Raw genomic sequence first — 19550 nt, forward strand, 5'->3', positions numbered from 1 at the left:
TGCGCTTGCAGAAGTTACATTCTACAGGTGGTAGGAAAAAGACAAAGAAAGAATAATGGTCAAAGCAAACAATAACTGAGTAACATATAGAAAGTTATCCAGTGGTAAGTGCTAGGAGGAAATAGATAACAGAGCCAGGAGGGATACAGGAGTGGCTGATGGGCTGGAATATATTATACAGTGCAAAGTTAGGGGCGTCCTCACTGAGCAAGTGAGATCCGACGACAGCCTGACGGTGGGGAAGGCAGGAGGGAGTCACGTGCTTTTCTGGGTGAGGAAGATTCCAGGCAGAGGGGACAGTCAGAGCAAAGACACTAAATCAGGAGCATGCCTGGTGAACTCAAGAACCCTTGCCTTCAGGATTCAGACGTCTTCTCTCCCTCAGCTTCATGGATGGGTTTTCATACCTGCTATTAAAGCCAACTCCCAACCAATGTATGTAAAGGGATGGGAAGGATGCGTCACAGATAATGCTAAAATCACAGTCAATGAACAAAAAAGACAGTCAAAATACCAGCCAAAGTATGCTACAAAAGAGATTAAATGCAAACTCACTTGCTTAAAGTTATGTTCAATATTTAAAAACACAGGTATCCAAAGGTACTAAAATGATAAATACAATAGCTTAGATGTCTTAAATACGAACCATTACCCCACCCCCAAATAGAACCACTCGGCCTAGTTTAGCTTTACACCTTGGGCTTTTACATAAATTAAAAGTTTTAACCTCAGTAATCAGGGAAATACTAATTCAAACAATAAAGAGATTCCACGTTATTTTCGCACTGGCAAAACATAAAAAATAAAAGTTGGACCATACACGTCTCAGAGTGGATATGGAGGTGGGGGACAGCTCAGAGGCCGCTAGCGGCAGTGTAAGTTGACCCAAACACTTTGGAAAGCCTTTTGGCAACATCTATCAGGAGTGAAGATATATATATATATATATATATACGCCCTCACTCTTCTGGTTCTACCCTTACATATGTGACCTGAAGAAACTCTTGCACGTTTGCACAGGACCCACACAAGAATGCTCACAGCAGCCCTGTGTATAATAGTGAAAAGCTGGAAAAAACTCTTCTGTCTACGCACAGGAGAATCATGAATATATTTGACAAGTTTAAGTGGAATACTACACAGCAGAGAAAACGAACAACTCAGAAAGTCACGTGTCAACATAAGGATCAAGAGGAGAAACAGCAATTTGTAGCAGGATAGTGATAGAATGAGACCGTTTCGATGAAGCTTGAAAACCAGCAAAACAGCACTGCGTGCCGTTCACAGACATATGGAGCAAAAGTCATCATGCATGAGGATGACAAACATCAAAGGCAAGGCAGTGGTTATTTCCAGGGACTTAAGTTTTTATTTCTTAAGATGAGTGCAGGGTTCACAGAAATTCATGATGTAATTGTCTGTTTTATTCGTACACCCAAACTATTTGACATATACTTTGTTTTTCTTTTTGATTAAAAAAGCTTGCACCTCCCTGCAGCACAGCAGGCCACTTCTTTTCTTTGCAGGCTTCAGTGATACAGGACTGCACGGTACACAGAGCAGGGGCTGGGGCCTGCAATTTTTTGGTGTCTGGTGACAGGTACTAAAAAAGACAAATAAAAGCCTCTCCTGGTGGCAGTTCAAGTATCAGCGGCTGGGGTTTAACGAGACCTTTGCTGCCCCTACTGTGTTACCTCTCACGTTACATTAAAAATCCTGGGCTTCAGGTAATAAGCGTCTGTGCTGTGTGGTCACACGGAATAATCAAGTTTAAGGGTGCTGAAATGGTATGCCTTTCACGAGATCTTACCAACAGCACACTCAGCCCCTCTCAAATGTCACCTGAAGGCTCTGCAAGGATCCAGGGAAGTCCAGTCTGTGAACCTAGGACTTCTTAACCCCTTAAGTCACCAGGTGTTGGTGGCAAATGGGAGATGGGGAACTGTACTTCCCCTGCTCTGACTGGTGGTTAACTATGTTCTTATTTACACTTTATAAAAGAAGACTGGAGTGGACATTTGCTGTCCAGGATTTTTAAAGACCTGTTGCTGAGGCTGGAGCTGATGGCAGGCACCTTGGCCACCACACTGGTGGAGCCTGGAAGGCAGTCAGCAGAGTAGAATGCAGAGCTACAAGATGGTGGGTCAGATCTCGGGTGACATTACTTGAGCACCTGAATCCAGGTGCACTGACCCTAACCCTGGAAGTTCATTGATCAAGCCAATAAATTCTCCTCTACTTAAGTCAGTTTGAAACAAACTTACAACTTAGCAATCAAAAGTGTCTTAAGGGCTTCCCTGGTGGCGCAGTGGATGAGGGTCCGCCTGCCAATGCAGGGGACACGGGTTCGTGCCCCGGTCCGGGAAGATCCCACATGCCGCGGAGCGGCTGGGCCCGTGAGCCATGGCCGCTGAGCCTGCACGTCCGGAGCCTGTGCTCCGCAACGGGAGAGGCCACAACAGTGAGAGGCCCACGTAGCGCAAAAAAAAAAAAAAAAAGGTGTCTTAACGTAGGTCTTAAAAATAGGTTTCCAATCACCTTGGACTCACTCCGCCTCCCTCATATTCTCACCGGGAGTCATCCTTGAAATGCTCCATGAATCCACTCCCTCTCTGTAGCTCACTACTAGGACCTCGATCAAATCTCCATCACTCTACCAGTTTCATAGGTGGAGGAGACACCAGATACCATGTCGCACAGCGGATTCCCGACCCGGCTGCATATCATCATCACGGGAGGTGTTTGTTAGTATTGAAGCCCCATCTCACAGAGATTCTGATTCCGTGGGTCTGGGGTGAGGCCCCAGAGTTCGCACATAAACACACTTGAACTACAACCACTTGCAGTTCATCTCCAGCCAGCAACTCATCATCTGAGCTGACCTCTCACCTCTCCTCTGTCTCCCAAACGCTTCCCCGAGCCCTCAGGAACGCCCATTCTATCCTCTGCCTTTTCTCACGGTCTCCTCTTCACCTCTTGCCTTAATGAAAACATGCTGCCTTGTGAGGACGCCACCTCCCCGGCAGACCCCTCGAGTGGCAGCTGTTCTTCCTGCCCTGTCCTAGGGGCCTCAGGGCAGGAGGAGGGGCTGTTTCCCTCCTTGCTTCTCACTGCCGAGCCCAGACGCGGGCCATGTCTCCATGGCGAAGTCCGTGGATGCGGCTATTTCCACCTTCCGTGTTGCCGTCATCTCTCAGCTGCCGGTTTACTTCTCTTCATTCACTGAGTTGAGCTTCTTGCCCACAATGTTTCTCCTCACCCCCGTTCCTCAATATTCTTCGGGGCTTCATCTGCTCTTTAGAAGATGGTTCCCGATCCTTCAGTTTTGTGAGCTGAACACCCTGCACCTTTTCCTTCTTACTACCTGAAGCACCTAGTGCTGGGCTCATATCCTGGACCTTCACACAAACTGTTCCACCTGGAATGTTCTTCCCTAGCTCTTTGCAAAGCTGCCTCCTTCTCTTTTGGACAGCAGAATGGCCTCCCCTGACACCTCATTGAAGGAGCACCGTCCCTTTTATTTTCCATCATGGTCTTTGTTTATTTCATTCCAAAAATGAACCTCAGCTGGTGATTATATATTCTTTCATTGTAATTTATAGCAAGTACACAATATTATTTACGGTCAATATAAGACAGTGTATCAATAAATTAAAAATATCTTTAGAAAAAAGACTGGAATAAAACACAATGCACATTTTCAATTTAAAAAATGTAAAACGTGTTGAAATAGTAAAGTTGGTACATGAAAAAACTTCTTGCCCCATAAAAAATTTTTGCATGTTACATTCTGGTCTTTACTCTATTGAATACATATTTTTACAGCTGCAGTAATGCTGTACATACAATTTTATATCCTACTTTTTTCATCTGCTTCTTTTATTTTTCTTGTTACTTTTTAAGTCTTCATGACCATCATTTTATTCTATCCGGCTAAAACACCATATGGCTTATCATCATTTCCTTTGTGTTGTTGTTTCCAATTGTTCTCAGTTATATATATTAAAAAATCTTGCACTAAGCATGGGTGGGCCAATAGATTTCTTTCTTTCTTTGCATTATTTCCTTTTACTACATTCCCTGGAATGGATTTACTGGGTTAATAGCTATTATCCTAGCAAGAATGTAGTAATTTTGACAGTTTCTCGCATTTACCCAAGAGTTCTTGGAAAACACCAGACCGTAAGAAGCAAAAACAAAAAAAATGTAATAAACATTAGCCCAGCCACCTCTGAACTCCTTGTATGAGGTAACCGTGTAGCTGACTGCTGAAACAAGATGAAACACACTTGCGTATGGCATCAGTGCCTCCAAATTCCTTGTGTTCTGAAGCGGTGATGCTTAGGTTGCAGTTATCATTTAGACACTGCATCAAATAACATTGAGTCACACAGTGAGAACTTATTCCATTTTCAGTTCTTTTTCAACAATGGCAATAAGAAAGTCTCAGTTGGTGCAAATATGTCTTGAACACCTTTCTTTTTCTCTTTTTTAATATTTATTTATTTTGGGCTGTGCTGGCTCTTAGTTGCAGCACGCGGGATCTTTAGTTGTGGTGTGCAGACTCTTAGCTGTGGCATGTGGACTTCTTAGTTGTAGCATGCAGACTTCCTAGTTGCAGCATTCATGTGGTATCTAGTTCCCCAACCAGGGATCAAACCCAGGCCCCCTGCATTGGGAGCATGGAGTCTTAACCACTGGACCACCAGGGAAGTCCCCTGAACACCTTTCTAATGTTGCCTAATCCTCCCTTTCAACTGAAAAGACAGCAGACTTTAGATACAGAACCTTCAGCAGGAGTATCAAGTTAGAAATGAACAACATTGTTTGGTTTTCTTAGTGTTTGATTTGACAATTACCTTCTGTTTATGTTTTTGCTGACAATTCATGGTGATGTTATAAAATTTCCTTTAAAAACAAATATACTTAGAATGTGGAGAAATTAGCACCCTCAAACATTGCTGGTGGGATTGCAAAATGGTGCCGCCACTTCAGAAAGCAGTTCTACAGTTCCTCAAAATTTTAAATATAGAACTACCACATGACCCAGCAATCCTATTTCTCGGTATCTACCCAAGAGAAATGAAAGCATATGTCCTCACAAAAACGTGTACATTCATAAATGTTCATAGGAGCATTACTCACAATAGCCAAAAATTCCAACCCAAATGTCCATCAACTGATGAATGGATAAACAAAATGTGGTATATCCATACAATGGAATATTATTTGGCAATAAAAAGGAATGAAGTACTGATGCCTGTGACAACATGTATGAACCTTTAAAACTGTGAACTGTGAACCTCGTGAAAATATAAAAGACCGCATGTTTTATGACTCCATATGTATGAAAAGTCCAGGATAGAAAAATCCATAGAGACATAAGGCAGGTTAGTGGTTACCAGGGACTCACAGAAGGGGCAAATGGGGAGTGACTGTTTTTATGGGTATAGGGTTTCTTTTTTGGGTGATGAAACTGTTCTGAAATTGGATAGCAGGGATGGCTGCACAACTCTGTGAGTAAACTAAAAACCTCCACAGTGTACACCTTTTAAGGGTATTTGAATTATATTGCAATAAAGCTGTTTATTAAATACATAAAAGGCACACATTTATAACAAGGATAGATTTAAACTTTTTCCTTTTAAAGTTAGCATATCATAGGGTAGTCATGTTAAAAGAATCATGACACTGACGTGGGAACAACTGAGGCTTGTAAAACGCCGCCCCCATTGTCCTGGCTTAAGCCAGCCCTGTGATCCGATGAGAAATGATGCTCATAATAACACAGAAGGCTCAGAGCAGAAGCAGCCTCACCACCTCCGCGCTGCCCAAGACGAAGCGTCTCCTTAATTGCTTAAAAAGTCTCAAGCGTGTGACTTAATTAAACTTCAATTTCTGGAGTGTATAAATGATGAAATACGGCATTTGTGTGTCTGCTATTTACGTTGGAGCCTATTACCGCAAAACACACTGAATTATTAAAGCGAGTAATTGCTTCTACTCAGACCCTCTTTTCTGCCATCTGCTGCTACCTCTGTTTCCAGGGCTTCTCCTTAACTGACAGGCTAAATTAACTCAGGTAAAGCTGATGCTATGATACGGGCCGGCAGTGTGAGCTGGATGGAAAAAAAATCACAGTTCTTTCAAACACAGCCTGAAACATTTGGTGACTAGTTTTAACAGGGAAGGAAACACAGAAATATGAGGGTGGGGAAGGAAGCAGACACATTTTAAGAGGTTGAATATGCTCACCCTAGGGGAAGACTTGACTAGCAGAATGCCACTCCCCTCTCCCCTAGTGGAATCTCTTACAAGACGAAGCCACGGCTATCTGAATGTAGAAGTTTGCAAATGGGGTCAGAGTGGCAGTTGAAGACGTGGAAATACCTTGATTCAGCCCCTAGTAGGAGCGTCTGGTGATGGGTGGTTATATCTGCCTTAAGTGCTGGCAGCCAGAGGCACTAGTGAAGCTCCTCACAAACCACAGGTCTGGGAACACGGGAGACCCTTGACAAAAAATTTCCGCGCCGAAGCTGTAAGTAGAGCCTTCACTTAGCAACCCAGACGTGACGCTCAGGACTGTGCTAACAGTTAAATCACTTTTAACGACCCATGGTTTGGAGTTAAATCAAGTATCTTTAATCTTCCAAGACAGACAGAAAAGCCTGAAGTCCCAGCATTACATGAACAGTGTTGACACAGTGCCAAAAATATCTGCCATGAGGGGGAGGCTTGATAAAACCGTTCGATAAGGGCATCCAATTACTAATAGTTTGTATTTAGTCTGGATCATGATATTTGAAACATGGCTGTGCTCCTAAACAAAGTCTAGGTCTAACGCACATTAGGTGTTCAATGTCCAAAGCTGGTGGCTTTGTGCGTCTCTAGGTGTGTGTGTCTGCTTTTAGCCATCACTGTACACATATACATGCTTTATGATTAGGAAGTAGCAGAGCAACGATTCAAACTCAGGCAGCTGGACTTAAGAAGCCCTGCTTTTAGTTATGACGCTGTATTTGGGGTCACACACAAGCGAGTCAGAAAAGGAGCCCCTCCAGGCAGATGAAGCCTTTATCTCTACTCAGAGCTCCTGACTCAATGATCCGAAGGTGGACTGGATTTCAGTCCTCACCCACAGTCCCGCCAGGTGTGACTCGCACAGCACACCTGCACCATCTCTACCTCCATAATCCATCCTCTCGCTCTTAGCTGAGGTCACGCACAATTGGGTTTATAATTCTTCTCCTTCCAAAACTCTAGGATGCTGCCTGGACTGATTCTCATTTCATTCTTCCCCCCGTGATTGTTCCTGACACACAGGGGATTCTATTTCTCCATCTCCCTCTTCTTTTCAAATTAAGATGTTATTGAGATTTAAAAAATATGAACCAGCAGCGCTGGTTTGAAATAAATGTCTGGTGACATACGAGGGGGAAGCATGAGGATTACATATTCTGAGAATGGGCACCTCTATCTCATTTCCTGAAAAAGAGCATAAGGGACTTACCAATTTTTTTTTTTCAGTACGCGGGCCTCTCACTGTTGCGGCCTCTCACATTGCCGGAGCACAGGCTCCGGACGGGCAGGCTCAGCGGCCATGGCTCACGGGCCCAGCTGCTCCACGGCATGTGGGATCCTCCCGGACCAGGGCACGAACCCGCATCCCCTGCATCGGCAGGCGGACTCTCAACCACTGCGCCACCAGGGAAGCCCCGGGACTTACCAATTTAAGCAAAGGAAAAGTGGTCTCCCCAGCTAATTTCCATACTCTTATGCCTCAGGCCAATAGGGATTTTAAATTTTTATGATAATTAATATACTTTAAATTGTTTCATAAATATATAAGTAATGCATATACTTATCGCAGAAAAAAGTGTAAAATACAGACAAGCGAAGGCGGGCGAGGGGTAACCAAACCAACTTCATAACCTCTGTTAACGTTTTGGTATACCGTCTTCCAGAGTTATAACCACTATATGTAGGTGTGTGCACATAAATATGTAAATATGTAAAAACCTTTAAAGAATGGGATAATTTTTATAATCTGTTCTTTTCCCTTACAAATACGAACAATTTTCAAATTTAAAAAAAGAAAAGAGATTTTATCAAAGGGATCTTCTTCAAAGGGATTCTGGAAAGCCATCAAATACTTCACATTTCAAGATCTGTTCCCAAGTACAGTATAGTTGTAAGCAATATGGATCTAGATGCACACAGAGCTGGCTTCAAATTCTAGGTTTGCCACTTGGCTGTCCCATCTTGGGCACACACTTTAACTACTTCTCACCCTCAGTTTCCCCATCTGTAAAAAGGGCTTGTTGATTCTAGTGGCTCTTTGCTTTTGGTTTTGGTGTTTCTTACTAGCGTCCATTTCCAGGTGTTTCTGGTAAGAGCACCTCAGTTTTCTTCGGGGGAAACCACTGTTCTCAGTTCATGAGGTTTGGACGCACTGAAGCATCCTCCCCCAGATGCAGACATCAGGGGCTGGTGTGCATGTGATCCAAGCCAGGGCGGTTAGAGGCAGCCCTGGGACTCTTGCTGGATGAAGTCTTTCCCTTCAAGGTTACTAAAGAAGGAGGACTTAAGCCAGACCCGTTGGAACTATCACATGGAAAAATCTGGCCTGAGAGTGTGGCCCACACAGAAGGAAGCAGAGTTAAAAGATGGAGGCAAGATGGTCACACATCCTGGACACACCCATGACTGAAGCTTTATCTCCTTTGCACATCACAGTTTTATGAGCTAGTAAATCCCCTTTTATGATTAAGTGATACGAGCTGATGAGCTGGGATTCCATCACTCCAAATGAAAAAGAATTTGACCTATCCAGTAATAGTACCCACCCCTTAGGTTGTTACGAAGATTAAATGAAATAACGTGGTGAAGTGCTTCATACGGTACCTGACATGTTTTAAGTCATCATTAAATATTACTTGTTATCATCATTATTATTAAATATTAACTTAGATGCATCAGAAGCCTTCATTTTTCTCCAAATATTTTATGTCCATGCCCAAAATGGGCGAGGCAGAGCAGCAAAAAATTTATTTTAAGTGTCAATACCCTAAATTATTGCAAAACGAGGTTTGAAGTGTTTGTACATTTTTAAAAGTTCTCAGACATTAACACGGACATCCATTAACCCGTTCCTCCTGAGGGATGAAATTTGATACTTGAACACTAAGGCTTGTTACTTTGGAACCAGTGGTCAGACAACCCGGCTCCTTTTAATTCCCACAAAACTGGGATGAGGAAACAGCAGAGCAAGGGTTCAAGCCCAAGCAGAGACACAGGCCCCCGCAGAGCACTGTCTGTGAACAAAATTCTGCGTTTTGGTTTCTGAGGACACCTCCTAATTCCTGAAAACTCTTCACTTACCCTCTGCTTTTCTAAGCTCGGAAACAATAGTTCTCTGCCCTTGAGTGGAAATCAAAGCTACAGACAGCCTGACTTCCAGGTCTCAAAGTCTCCAGAACAATCGCCCAACCCAACCAGAGGCAGTGAAAAGGGTTCTGTCCCATCTAGTCCCCGAGCTTTCACTAAGGACCGGGACACTGGGGTTAGGGTAGCATTCGTTATATGTGGAAGCTGTCTTCATTTTCTCAAGACACAACCCAGGGAAAAGCCTGCCTAAATCCTTAGCTCTGGCTAACATTTGCTGAGACCTTCTCGTGTTGCAGGTACCGTGCCAGCCTTTGACTCACATCGTTTCATTTCCTCGTTGAACTTAGAAGAAAGCCTAGATTGGCCGAGGAGCACTGACTCATTCAAAGCCACACAGCCAGTCAGCTGGATCTAGTTAGGATTCAGTTTCTAAATAATAAAGCAACCATGGACACTAACGGTACTCAGAGCAGCACGTCACTTGCTGAGTGATCGCCATGAGCTGGCCCTGTGCTTGGTGTTTTATGTGCATTATTACAATTTCAGCTCTTTGGACCTCAGTTTCCTCTTGTATAAAAGGAAATCACGCTTCAGATTATGTGTTCTCTATTGCCTCCTATTTATGGAAAGCTTGGACTCTAAATTGTACCATGATGAATTTTTACCAGAAGATGACAGTCTTCCGTGTTGCTAAAAGAGGTCGGGGGGAGGGGCATCCAAACATCACCCTCAAATACACCACAGTCGCTCTTGGCTGCCAAAAAAATCACGGACTCCCAATAAAAGCATCAAGTTAAGAAACTCCTCTTACCAGGGGGCAGTTTTCGAAATTTCATCGTAGGAGATAAATCAAGCGCTGGGGAAGATCTGGAGGGGAACATACAATGAATTCCGTCTTCAACTGAAGCCTCTTCTTTTCTTTTTTTTTTTTTTAATATTTTAAATGGTGGCAAGATAGATCTAACATAAAACTTTACCTCTTGTTTTCTTACAGTAAATTATAACATGAAGAGAAGTATTTCCAAAGGAAACAAATCTGTTCTCAAATTTTCTTCCAAGAACTCTCACCTATGGAGTTTCTAGGGAGATGTGTCAATAGGGCCACTATTGACGGAATTTTCTAAAGGTGCTAAAAGCAGGTGCTACACATCCACGTCCGTCAGGACGTTATGGTGGTGAGTGACAGAAACTCAATGCATGGAAGCTGGGACGGGGACGGGACAGTGGCAAAGGGCAGAAGCTGGCCTTGGGAACAGCGTCAGAACCCGCCCCCACCCCGGCTGCTGGATGTTGCTTCTTACCCCTCCAGGCCACCTTGGGTCCACGAACTCTCCATGCAGACCAGCTTTCTCCACGTGGCAGGGACACAGCTGCAGCCACCAGAAACAGTTCTCCCTTATGCTGTCTCTGACCCCAATTTTTTAAATCCCTAAAAAAAAGGCTCTAATTTGGCTTAGGAACCTATCCCGGAATCACCTGCCACCTGGGACAAGGTCAGGTGCACAGAATGGCCACTCCAGGGTGTGACGGACCTTCATGTCCTGTGTGCCCCCTAGAGCCATTCCCCTCTCTCTCCATCAACAGCACTGAGGTTTTGATTTAAAGAACCATCTGGTTCTGTTAAGAGGATTCTGGATGCAAATAACAGAAACCTCAACTCCAGCGTGGAAGAGAAGGGCCCTAGATAGGGCAGGCCTCTGGATCTGTGGATCCCAGGGCTCAGTACTGTCCTCAGGGACCCACAGTCTCCTTCTTTCTCTACTCTACTGCCCAGAGTGATGACTTCAGCCAAAGCTGGTTTTCTAAGGATCGTGGTGACAACTGGGACTATTTATTTCCTTGTTCATATCTAGAAGATAAAGTCTTTTGTCCAATAATGTAAAATAAGTCCTTCTCTTCTTATTCTGTTCCCTTTTTTTTTTTTTTTCTTTTTTCTTTTTTGCTGTACGCGGGCCTCTCACTGTTGTGGCCTCTCCCGCTGCGGAGCACAGGCTCAGCAGCCATGGCTCACGGGCCCAGCCGCTCCGCGGCATGTGGGATCTTCCCAGACCGGGGCACGAACCTGTATCCCCTGCATCGGCAGGCGGACTCTCAACCACTGCGCCACCAGGGAAGCCCCCGTTCCCTTCTTAAGCAGGAGCTGATTGGGCCAGCTTGGGTCATGTAACACCTGTACACCAGTAACTATTGCCAGAGAAATGAAATTATGTCTTAGCCCCGGATACATAAAGTTTACACTACGACAGGGATGGGACTGTCATGGCAGGCTTAGACCATTGCCTGGAGGTACAGTTCACTGTCAAATTGGGGGTGGGGTGGGAGAATGGAGGTCAGGAGCCAAAGACAAGTCTATTACATCACCCTCCCCCCAGTGGTTTAGGTGGTCTTGGCTTCATCCCTAACTCTACGGGTGGCCCTTGCTTGGTTTACTTCAATTAGCTAATCCCATCCCACCCCTCTACTCCTTCCCATTTCCTCATCCACACTGTAGGCATTTAAACCAACCAAAGCCAATGAGATGGGAGAAAACTTTCACTGGTGCTTCTAGGAAATAAAAACACTCCCTCATCCAGAGAAGCAAGATGAGCCTGGAGCATCTTGTAGCGCCCGAGAGTAAGAAAGTGCTCAGAAAGGCAAAACTGAAAACAGAAAGCCGAAACACAGTGATGGGGGTCTACCAGAGGAGCAGAGCAGCCAAGTGAAAGAGCTACTAATCACCAGACGGAAACAATTTCAGCAACAAAATAAAGTCATACTGGACTGTAACTCAAAGCACAAAATCAGTATCTACCAGTCCATCCTGATTTATGACTGAATAATACAGGGGGGAGAACAAACACACCATCTCTCGCACAAAAGAATTTCAAATTATTTATATAGAGATACTCCGCCCTCAAGGAGGGGGAACACAACTCCGCACTCCTTAGGTGGGAGTTGTGCACAGTGACTTCCTTCTAAAGAGTAGAGTATAGTGAGGGGAGAAAGAGTAAGTCTAGAGTGGAGAAAGCTGACAAACACTAGCTCAGCCAGTGGCCAAGGTCAACGTTAAATCATGTCGATAGTATACGCACGTGATAGGACGTGATGAAAACGGCACTTTACCTCTACGGTCTTTCTCCAGATAACCCATAACCCCAGTTATCACCATGAGTAAAACACCAGACACATTCCAACAGCGGAGTATCTTATAAAATATCTGACCAGTGCTCTCCAAAACTCGCAAGGTCATCAAAAACAAGGAGGGCTTCCCTGGTGGCGCAGTGGTTGAGAGTCCGCCTGCCGATGCAGGGGACGCGGGTTCGTGCCCCGGTCCGGGAAGATCCCACATGCCGCGGAGCGGCTGGGCCCGTGAGCCATGGCCGCTGAGCCTGCACGTCCGGAGCCTGTGCTCCGCAACGGGAGAGGCCACAACAGTGAGAGGCCCGCGTACCGCAAAAAAAAAAACAAAAAACAAGGGAAGTCTGAGAAACTGTCACAGTCAAGGGGAGCTTAAAGAGACATGACAACTAAATGTACTGTGGTGTCATGGATAGAATCCTGGAACAGAAAAAGAGCACTAAGTAAAAACTAAAGAAATCTAAATACATTAAACATTAGTAATAATGTATCACTATTACTTGATAAATGATAACAAATGTATTGTACCAGTGTAAGATTTTAATCAGAGAGGAAATTGGATACAGGCTATATGGTAACGCTCTGTACTACATACTCCCCAATTTTCCCACAAATTTGTTCTAAAAAATAAAACCTCTTAAAAAGAAAAACATTCCCTCTCTTGGAAGGATGTTACTATTAGAGATCCTTACTATTTTCCTAAAGGGTGTAAGATTGTTTTGAATATTATTAGGTAACATGTAACTTAATAATATAAGTAAAGTCTTAGTATCAATATAGTGCTGGCACAAGGGGGGGTTGCTTCATGTACTCATTCATTAGTTCATTTGACAAATATTTATTGAGTACCTACTGTGAAATCATCTCTGTTCTAGGTGCCAGTGGTACATTGGTTAATAAGACATGAAGTGTGCATGAAGAGGGGAGGAGCAAACAAAGTAGGATTTTCATGCAATGATGAGTGCTATTTAAAAAAAATACGAAATAAGAGTAAGGAGGTCGAAGATGATGGGCAGGGTCCTTTTTCCTAGGGCAGCTGGGAAGATCCCGCTGAGGACAGAATCTGAAAGCAGAGCTGAAAGAAATGAGGGAGCTAGCCACACAAGGATGTGAGCAAAGAACATTCCACCACAGGAAAAAGTAAACAGTGCTGGGGTAGGAATGAGGGCATTTGAAGGCCAGTGTGGCTGAAGCAGAGTGAGTGAAGTGGAGAAGGGCAGGACATGAGATCAGAGAGCTAAATGGGCTGAAATCAAACAACGGTTCAAAGGCCACGCTAAGAAATTGAATTTTACTCTGTATGATGGGAAGTTAGGCACTGGAACCAGCAAAGTGACCCAGTTACATATTTAAGATTATTCCAGCAGCTGTATGGAAAATGGACTGTAGAGGGCGCTAGAGTGGAAACCCCAAGCCAGAGAGAAGCTACTGTAGTCCATGTGTCAAACTATGGTGTTTAGCTCAGTGGTAGCAGGGAAGTGGTAGATGTAGTGGGATTGGGGTTATATTTGGGGATAAAACCAAGAGGGCTTATTAACTGAATACACAGAGAGGGTGAAAGAGGGGTCTCACGGACCAATCAACAAAAATGAATTGGACAAGAATCAGGACTCACAGTGACAAAATATCACAGATGGTTCCCAAGATCTAGAGATCTGTAATGTGTTCTGGGGCGACCAGCTAATTATAGGATGGCCACAGACTTGGCATTCTGCTCTATAACATCATCCCTCTTTAGTGAGACATTTATTCAGGCTTGAACCCTCTAAGAAGACTTATCTTAGAGACCAAAGAGAACTGCAGGAAGTGCTGTCTCTTGATGAGCAAATACGCAGGCTTCCTCTCGGGGCAGCTCCAGAGGCTGCCAAGTGTGTAATGTGTTTCTGTATTGTCTCCCCTCCCCCCTCCCCCAAATTCTGGGAGGGAAGCAACTCCATTCACCATTGCACACTGAGTACCTGCCCCAGGATACATGTGCAATAAACATTTGCTGAATGACTGTGGAATAAAATGACAGAGGTAGCCTAAGTCTCCCTTAGAAGTTATATTTTAAGAGAAAACAGCAATAGCCAGGCTAACCCAGAGACAAAGAATAAAGTTCAGGAGGGGGTTGAGGCTGACGAATCCGTTGGAGCTCTAGGCTACAGCCAGTAAATGAGAAACAGTGATTTTGCAAGAGATGGCACAAAGGGCTAAGCAACAGTCATTGATGGGACTTTGCAGCTGAACTTGTTGATCTCGTCACAGGACCATCAAATGTCAGAGCTGGAAGAGATCTTAGAAAACTTGTAGATCGACCCACATGTTTACAGATAAGCAAATTAGGGTGAAATGGCTCAGGACTAGAACCCAATCCTCTGGACTCCAGATGCCAAATTCTTTTTCCTATCACACAGATGGGCAGTTATATTGAACTTCCTCTTCCGTATGTAGGCTCAAAGAGGAGTTTTCAGAGCAAGCTGGAGAGATAGTCTTCTGAAATCCGAAGTCTATACTAATATAAAATTCTCATTTTAGAATTCAGTTCCATGAAGAATAAATGATCCCTCTTGATAAACTTTTCCCCTTATCATTCAAAGAAAATAAGGCAGCCCATCATGGTTCCCTTTTTGACACGGCTGCCAGGAAGGTTAGAGCTAAATTTTTCTTTTTCTAATAAATTTATTTATTTATTTAATTTTTGGCTGCATTGGGTCTTCGCTGCTGCACGTGGGCTCTCTCTAGTTGCAGTGAGCGGGGGCTACTCTTTGTTGCGGGGCGCAGGCTTCTCATTGCGGTGGCTTCTCTTGTTGCAGAGCACAGGCTCTAGGCACGTGGGCTTCAGTAGTTGTGGCTCGCGAGCTCTAGAGCGCAGGCTCAGTAGTTGTGGCAGACGGGCTTAGTTGCTCCACGGCATGTGGGATCTTCCCGGGCCAGGGCTCGAACCCGTGTCCCCTGCATTGGCAGGCAGATTCTTAACAACTGCGCCACCAGGGAAGCCCCGTTATAGCTAAATTGAACACTTAGTCCTCATAACAACAGTGGCCTCAGTGGTTAAGAATATGCCTGCCAATGCAGGGGACACGGGTTCGAGCCCTGGGCCGGGAAGGTCCCACATGCCCCGGAGCAACTAAGCCCGTGCGCCACAACTACTGAGCCTGCGCTCTAGAGCCCGCGAGCCACAACTACTGAAGCCTGCGCGCCTAGAGCCCGTGCTCCGCAACTAGAGAAGCCACCGCAATAAGAAGCCCGCACACTTCAACAAAGAGCAGCCCCTGCTCACCGCAAGTAGAGAAAGCCCGCGTGCAGCAACGAAGACCCAACGCAGCAAAAATTAAAGATAAATAGAATTCAGATTTAGAAAAATTAGTAATTAAAAACAAAAACAGTGGCCTTAGTTTTTGTCAAAAAGTACTTCTTTCCTACTCCTCTTGATGACTTTTCATGTTTCATAAGTATTTCAATGGCCTTATTGTATATGTCTGTGTTACTGTTAGACGTCTCAAATTTGTTTTGGAAGTCAGCCAGGTCTAAATCACCAAAAAAAACAAAATAGAAGGAAGATTTCATTTCTCTTGTGCACTGGAACGGCTACTTATAGTGTGGTGTACGTTTTCAGATCCCACCCTTGACCTAAAACTCAGACATTACCTCCCGGCTTTATATTTATAGAAAGGAGAGCCCACCACACGACAGACTGCATACAAATGACTAGTTATAAAATTGTAGGGTCTGCCCGCTAACTAGGCAAGTCCCTGGAAACTTCTCCGAAATGAAAACAAGATGTGGAAGGAAAGTGCCATGCTTGCTGTGCTGACGTGGCAGGACTTCACTTACACCAGGACCTGGGGGGGAGCAGTGCAGCCTGGCCTAAGGATGGTCAGCAGGTGGTGGACTGGGTCCCACCCAGCTCCACGCTTGCTGCCGACTACTCCCCAGGCTCGAGATACAAGATCACCGTAGCCTTCCTCTCTTCTGGATTCTAGCCATGTAAAGAGATTAAAGCGCTCATTTTCTGAAAACATGAGGCTTTCTTTTCCCTCCCTAAAATGAAATTCCTCCTAAACCACAAAAATTTAACCCAGGCAGGATTAGGAAAGCAACAAAGGCGTCCATGCAGAGATCTTTCCTCCTGCTCCCTTAGTGCTCTGTCGCTGTTTCTGCCCAGGTAGCAAAAGAAACGTTAATAAGTCCCTGAAAATGTCAACATCGCCAGAGGACGCTAGACTTTCATGTTTATGCATTTGAGCCTGAGACTTCCTGTGGCTTTTTTTTTTGTTTTTTCCCCTTTCCTGAGTTTGAAAATTTTGTTCTTTATTCTTATGGTGTTGCCCATGATTTCCATGATAATCTAAGAGATACGTTTAGAAGAAAAATGGCTTCAGGAGACACTGTTGCTCATGGAAATAGTCCTTCCCGAAAACAACCATTTGGATTCTGTTCATGGTCTCTTCCAAGTCAGAGCCAATTTTTTCAGGCAGAGACAAGAAAATGCTGCCCCAATGTTCCCAACACCTTGAAGGATGAAGACAGTTCCAAAAATCTATGATGTTTCTTCAGAAAAATTTCAGGAAAATTATGAATGCAGGCAAGCCTACTGTATGACACCTGCATTAGTACGAAAGGGCTCAACCTGTACCAAGACTGCTGGGATCAGTATCCTCATCATGGAACCTTGGACAAATTGCTAAACCTTGTGTAATATTTTCCTCGTCTGTAAAATGGAGATAATATTAGTGCTTAATCAGTGCTTACTTCACAGAGCTGTCTCTCAAAGTTTGGTGTGCATCAGAAACAGGAGGAGTGCTTGTTAAAACACATACTACTGAACTCAACCTCTTGATTTTTGATTTTGTGAGCCTGGGTGGAGGAGGGAAGGGGTGAGACTCAGCATTTCCAACAAAGCCCCAGGTAACTCTGGTGCTGCTGGTTCAAAGAGAACTCCAAGAGAACCACTATCTAGGGTTATGGTGCTGATGGCGTAGTTAATGAACGTAACCTAAGTGTTAATAATGACTATTTTAATGTACTGTGGTTAACACTATGCCTTGTAAAAAGTTAGCTGTGATAAATGGTGTCCATTCTAATTATCTTCCAAGTTGTCCTATCAACTTACAAATCATAGCAACTTTGTAGCTAAACCGTAATAGAATCCATTACAAGAAACCTCAGTACATAAGAGGGAAAACCCTATTAACTTCCTAACAGAAATATCCTTATTTTAAAGAGTGAATACATTCATAAGAGATTGTAAATGGTTCTAAATAGACTTAAAAGCAATTCTATACATCACTGGGGTTTTTTCCCCTAAAACTTGTCCATACCCATCTGTACATTTCTTACCAGGCAGAAGAGAAACAAAAGCTGACACAGCTACTTACTAGGTTTCCTGACTTTTCTCTCACTTACAGTAAAAACGCCAAACCAAATTTAGTCATTACGGTGAAAAAGAAGTCTTCCACTCGTTTCAAGTAATTAAGGAGCCCAGCAAATGTGGACGTTGCAACTGGCAGTTATAACCATCAACAGTCTCCAAATGGTAGAGGAAACAGAGGGCTACAAGACAAGGGGATTTTTTAAAAGCTCTCCACAACAAAGGAAATGAACGCAAATCCCTAACCTGCGGGTGTTCCAGCAACCCTAAGGCCAAAGATGAAAAGCTGTGGCGGGTTAAGCTCTGTGCAGATAAAGAGGATATCAAACAGAATGTCGAAGGCTAACATGTTTTCCTTGCAGGGCTCTGACCACACATGAGTCTGAAAAAGAAGGAGGAACAGGGAAAGCCCCACGCTTCCAAGGAGAACACTTCTTAGTACACTCTGGTCGAGAGCCTCTTCTGTTCTAAGCACAGGGGGAGATTCGCGGTTCAATGAGAGGCAGCCAGTACTTAGTAAACATCTAACTTTTCCAACTCAGTCAGATCTAAGTTTTTGGTAGATATTCTCCAGTGAAACATGAGAGTTAGATAAAGCATTCTTAAATCGTGATGGCTATTGAGAAATTCTACAAAGGGCGCATGTTTGCAAGAACGCAAAAAAAAAAAAAAAAAAAAGCCTTTGCCCTGACAGTTAAAAATGTACCATGCAGACCACTTTCCCTGACACTTCTCTTTTCAAAAGGTACGTGATGACCAGCACTGCGCTGTTAACAGGACTCCATGAAGACGGTTTTTCATTTCTAGCGGGGAAAGAAAGAAAAGTGGGCAGCCCGTGGGTGAACTTGGAGTTTGTCCCTCCAGCCCACAGCCTCCCATGGACCGGACACGGGTGGAAGGAGGGAGACACGGGTCCGCGGATGGGATTCTGGGGCTGCCACGACTCACCTCGCCAACTTCTTCAGGCTCTCGGCGCCCCGACGGCTGGCTCGGGGGCGCGGACGCGGAGGCCGGCGCCGGCGAGCGCTCTGGACCGCCCCCGGGAGGGCACCCGGGCCCGGGAGGCGCGCGGGGGCCGGCGCTGGGCGGCGCGGCGGGGCGGACGCGGGGCGAGCGAGCGGCGCGCGGGGCGCGGCGCGGCGGGCGCGCAGGGACAGCCCCGCGAGCAGGAGCGCGGCCAGCGCGAGCAGGAGCAGCGCCGCCGCCTTGTTGCGGAGCTTCATGGTGCGGCGCGGCGGCGGCGGCGGCGGCGGCGGCGGCGGCCCCTGGGCGGCGCGGCCCCTCTGCGCATCGCGGCGCGCCGGGCGGCGGCGGCGGCGGCGGCGGCGGCGGCGGCGGGGCGAGGGCAGCGGCGCGCGACGGCCGCCTCCTCAGCCCGCCAGCCGGGGACTGGGGTCCGGGCGGCCGACGGGCGAGCGGGCGCGCGACGCAGGAGGAAGAAGGGGAGGGAGGGGGAGGCGTGAGCCGGCCCGAGGAGGGGCAGCCCGCGCTTACCGTACTGTGTGGAGTAGCCGCCCGTTCGTCCGCCCACCCGCCAGCCGCCAGGCGCTCCGTCTTCAGGTAGGGCAGCCTAAAAACCTCTCACCTCCTCATTCATCCACTCATTCATTCATTCGTTCATTCATTCATTGTCTTCCATTCTGTTCCATTCCCTCGTTTACTTCCTCAATTCCGTCACTCATTCACTTACTCT

The 19550-nt window shown here is 45.4% G+C and overlaps 1 protein-coding gene across 1 annotated transcript in view; it reads right to left on the minus strand.

Annotated features, from left to right (window-relative positions):
• Positions 1-19080, minus strand: part of GXYLT2 (glucoside xylosyltransferase 2) — an 84671-nt gene extending 65591 nt beyond the window's left edge. The window contains exon 1 of the mRNA XM_030867731.2: positions 18806-19080. Coding sequence (XP_030723591.2) covers positions 18806-19080 — 275 coding nt within the window. The remainder of the gene's footprint in view (positions 1-18805) is intronic.
• Positions 19081-19550: the final 470 nt, after the last annotated feature.

The sequence above is a fragment of the Globicephala melas genome, chromosome 11 (assembly GCF_963455315.2).
Source record: "Globicephala melas chromosome 11, mGloMel1.2, whole genome shotgun sequence".
Lineage (NCBI taxonomy): Eukaryota > Metazoa > Chordata > Mammalia > Artiodactyla > Delphinidae > Globicephala > Globicephala melas.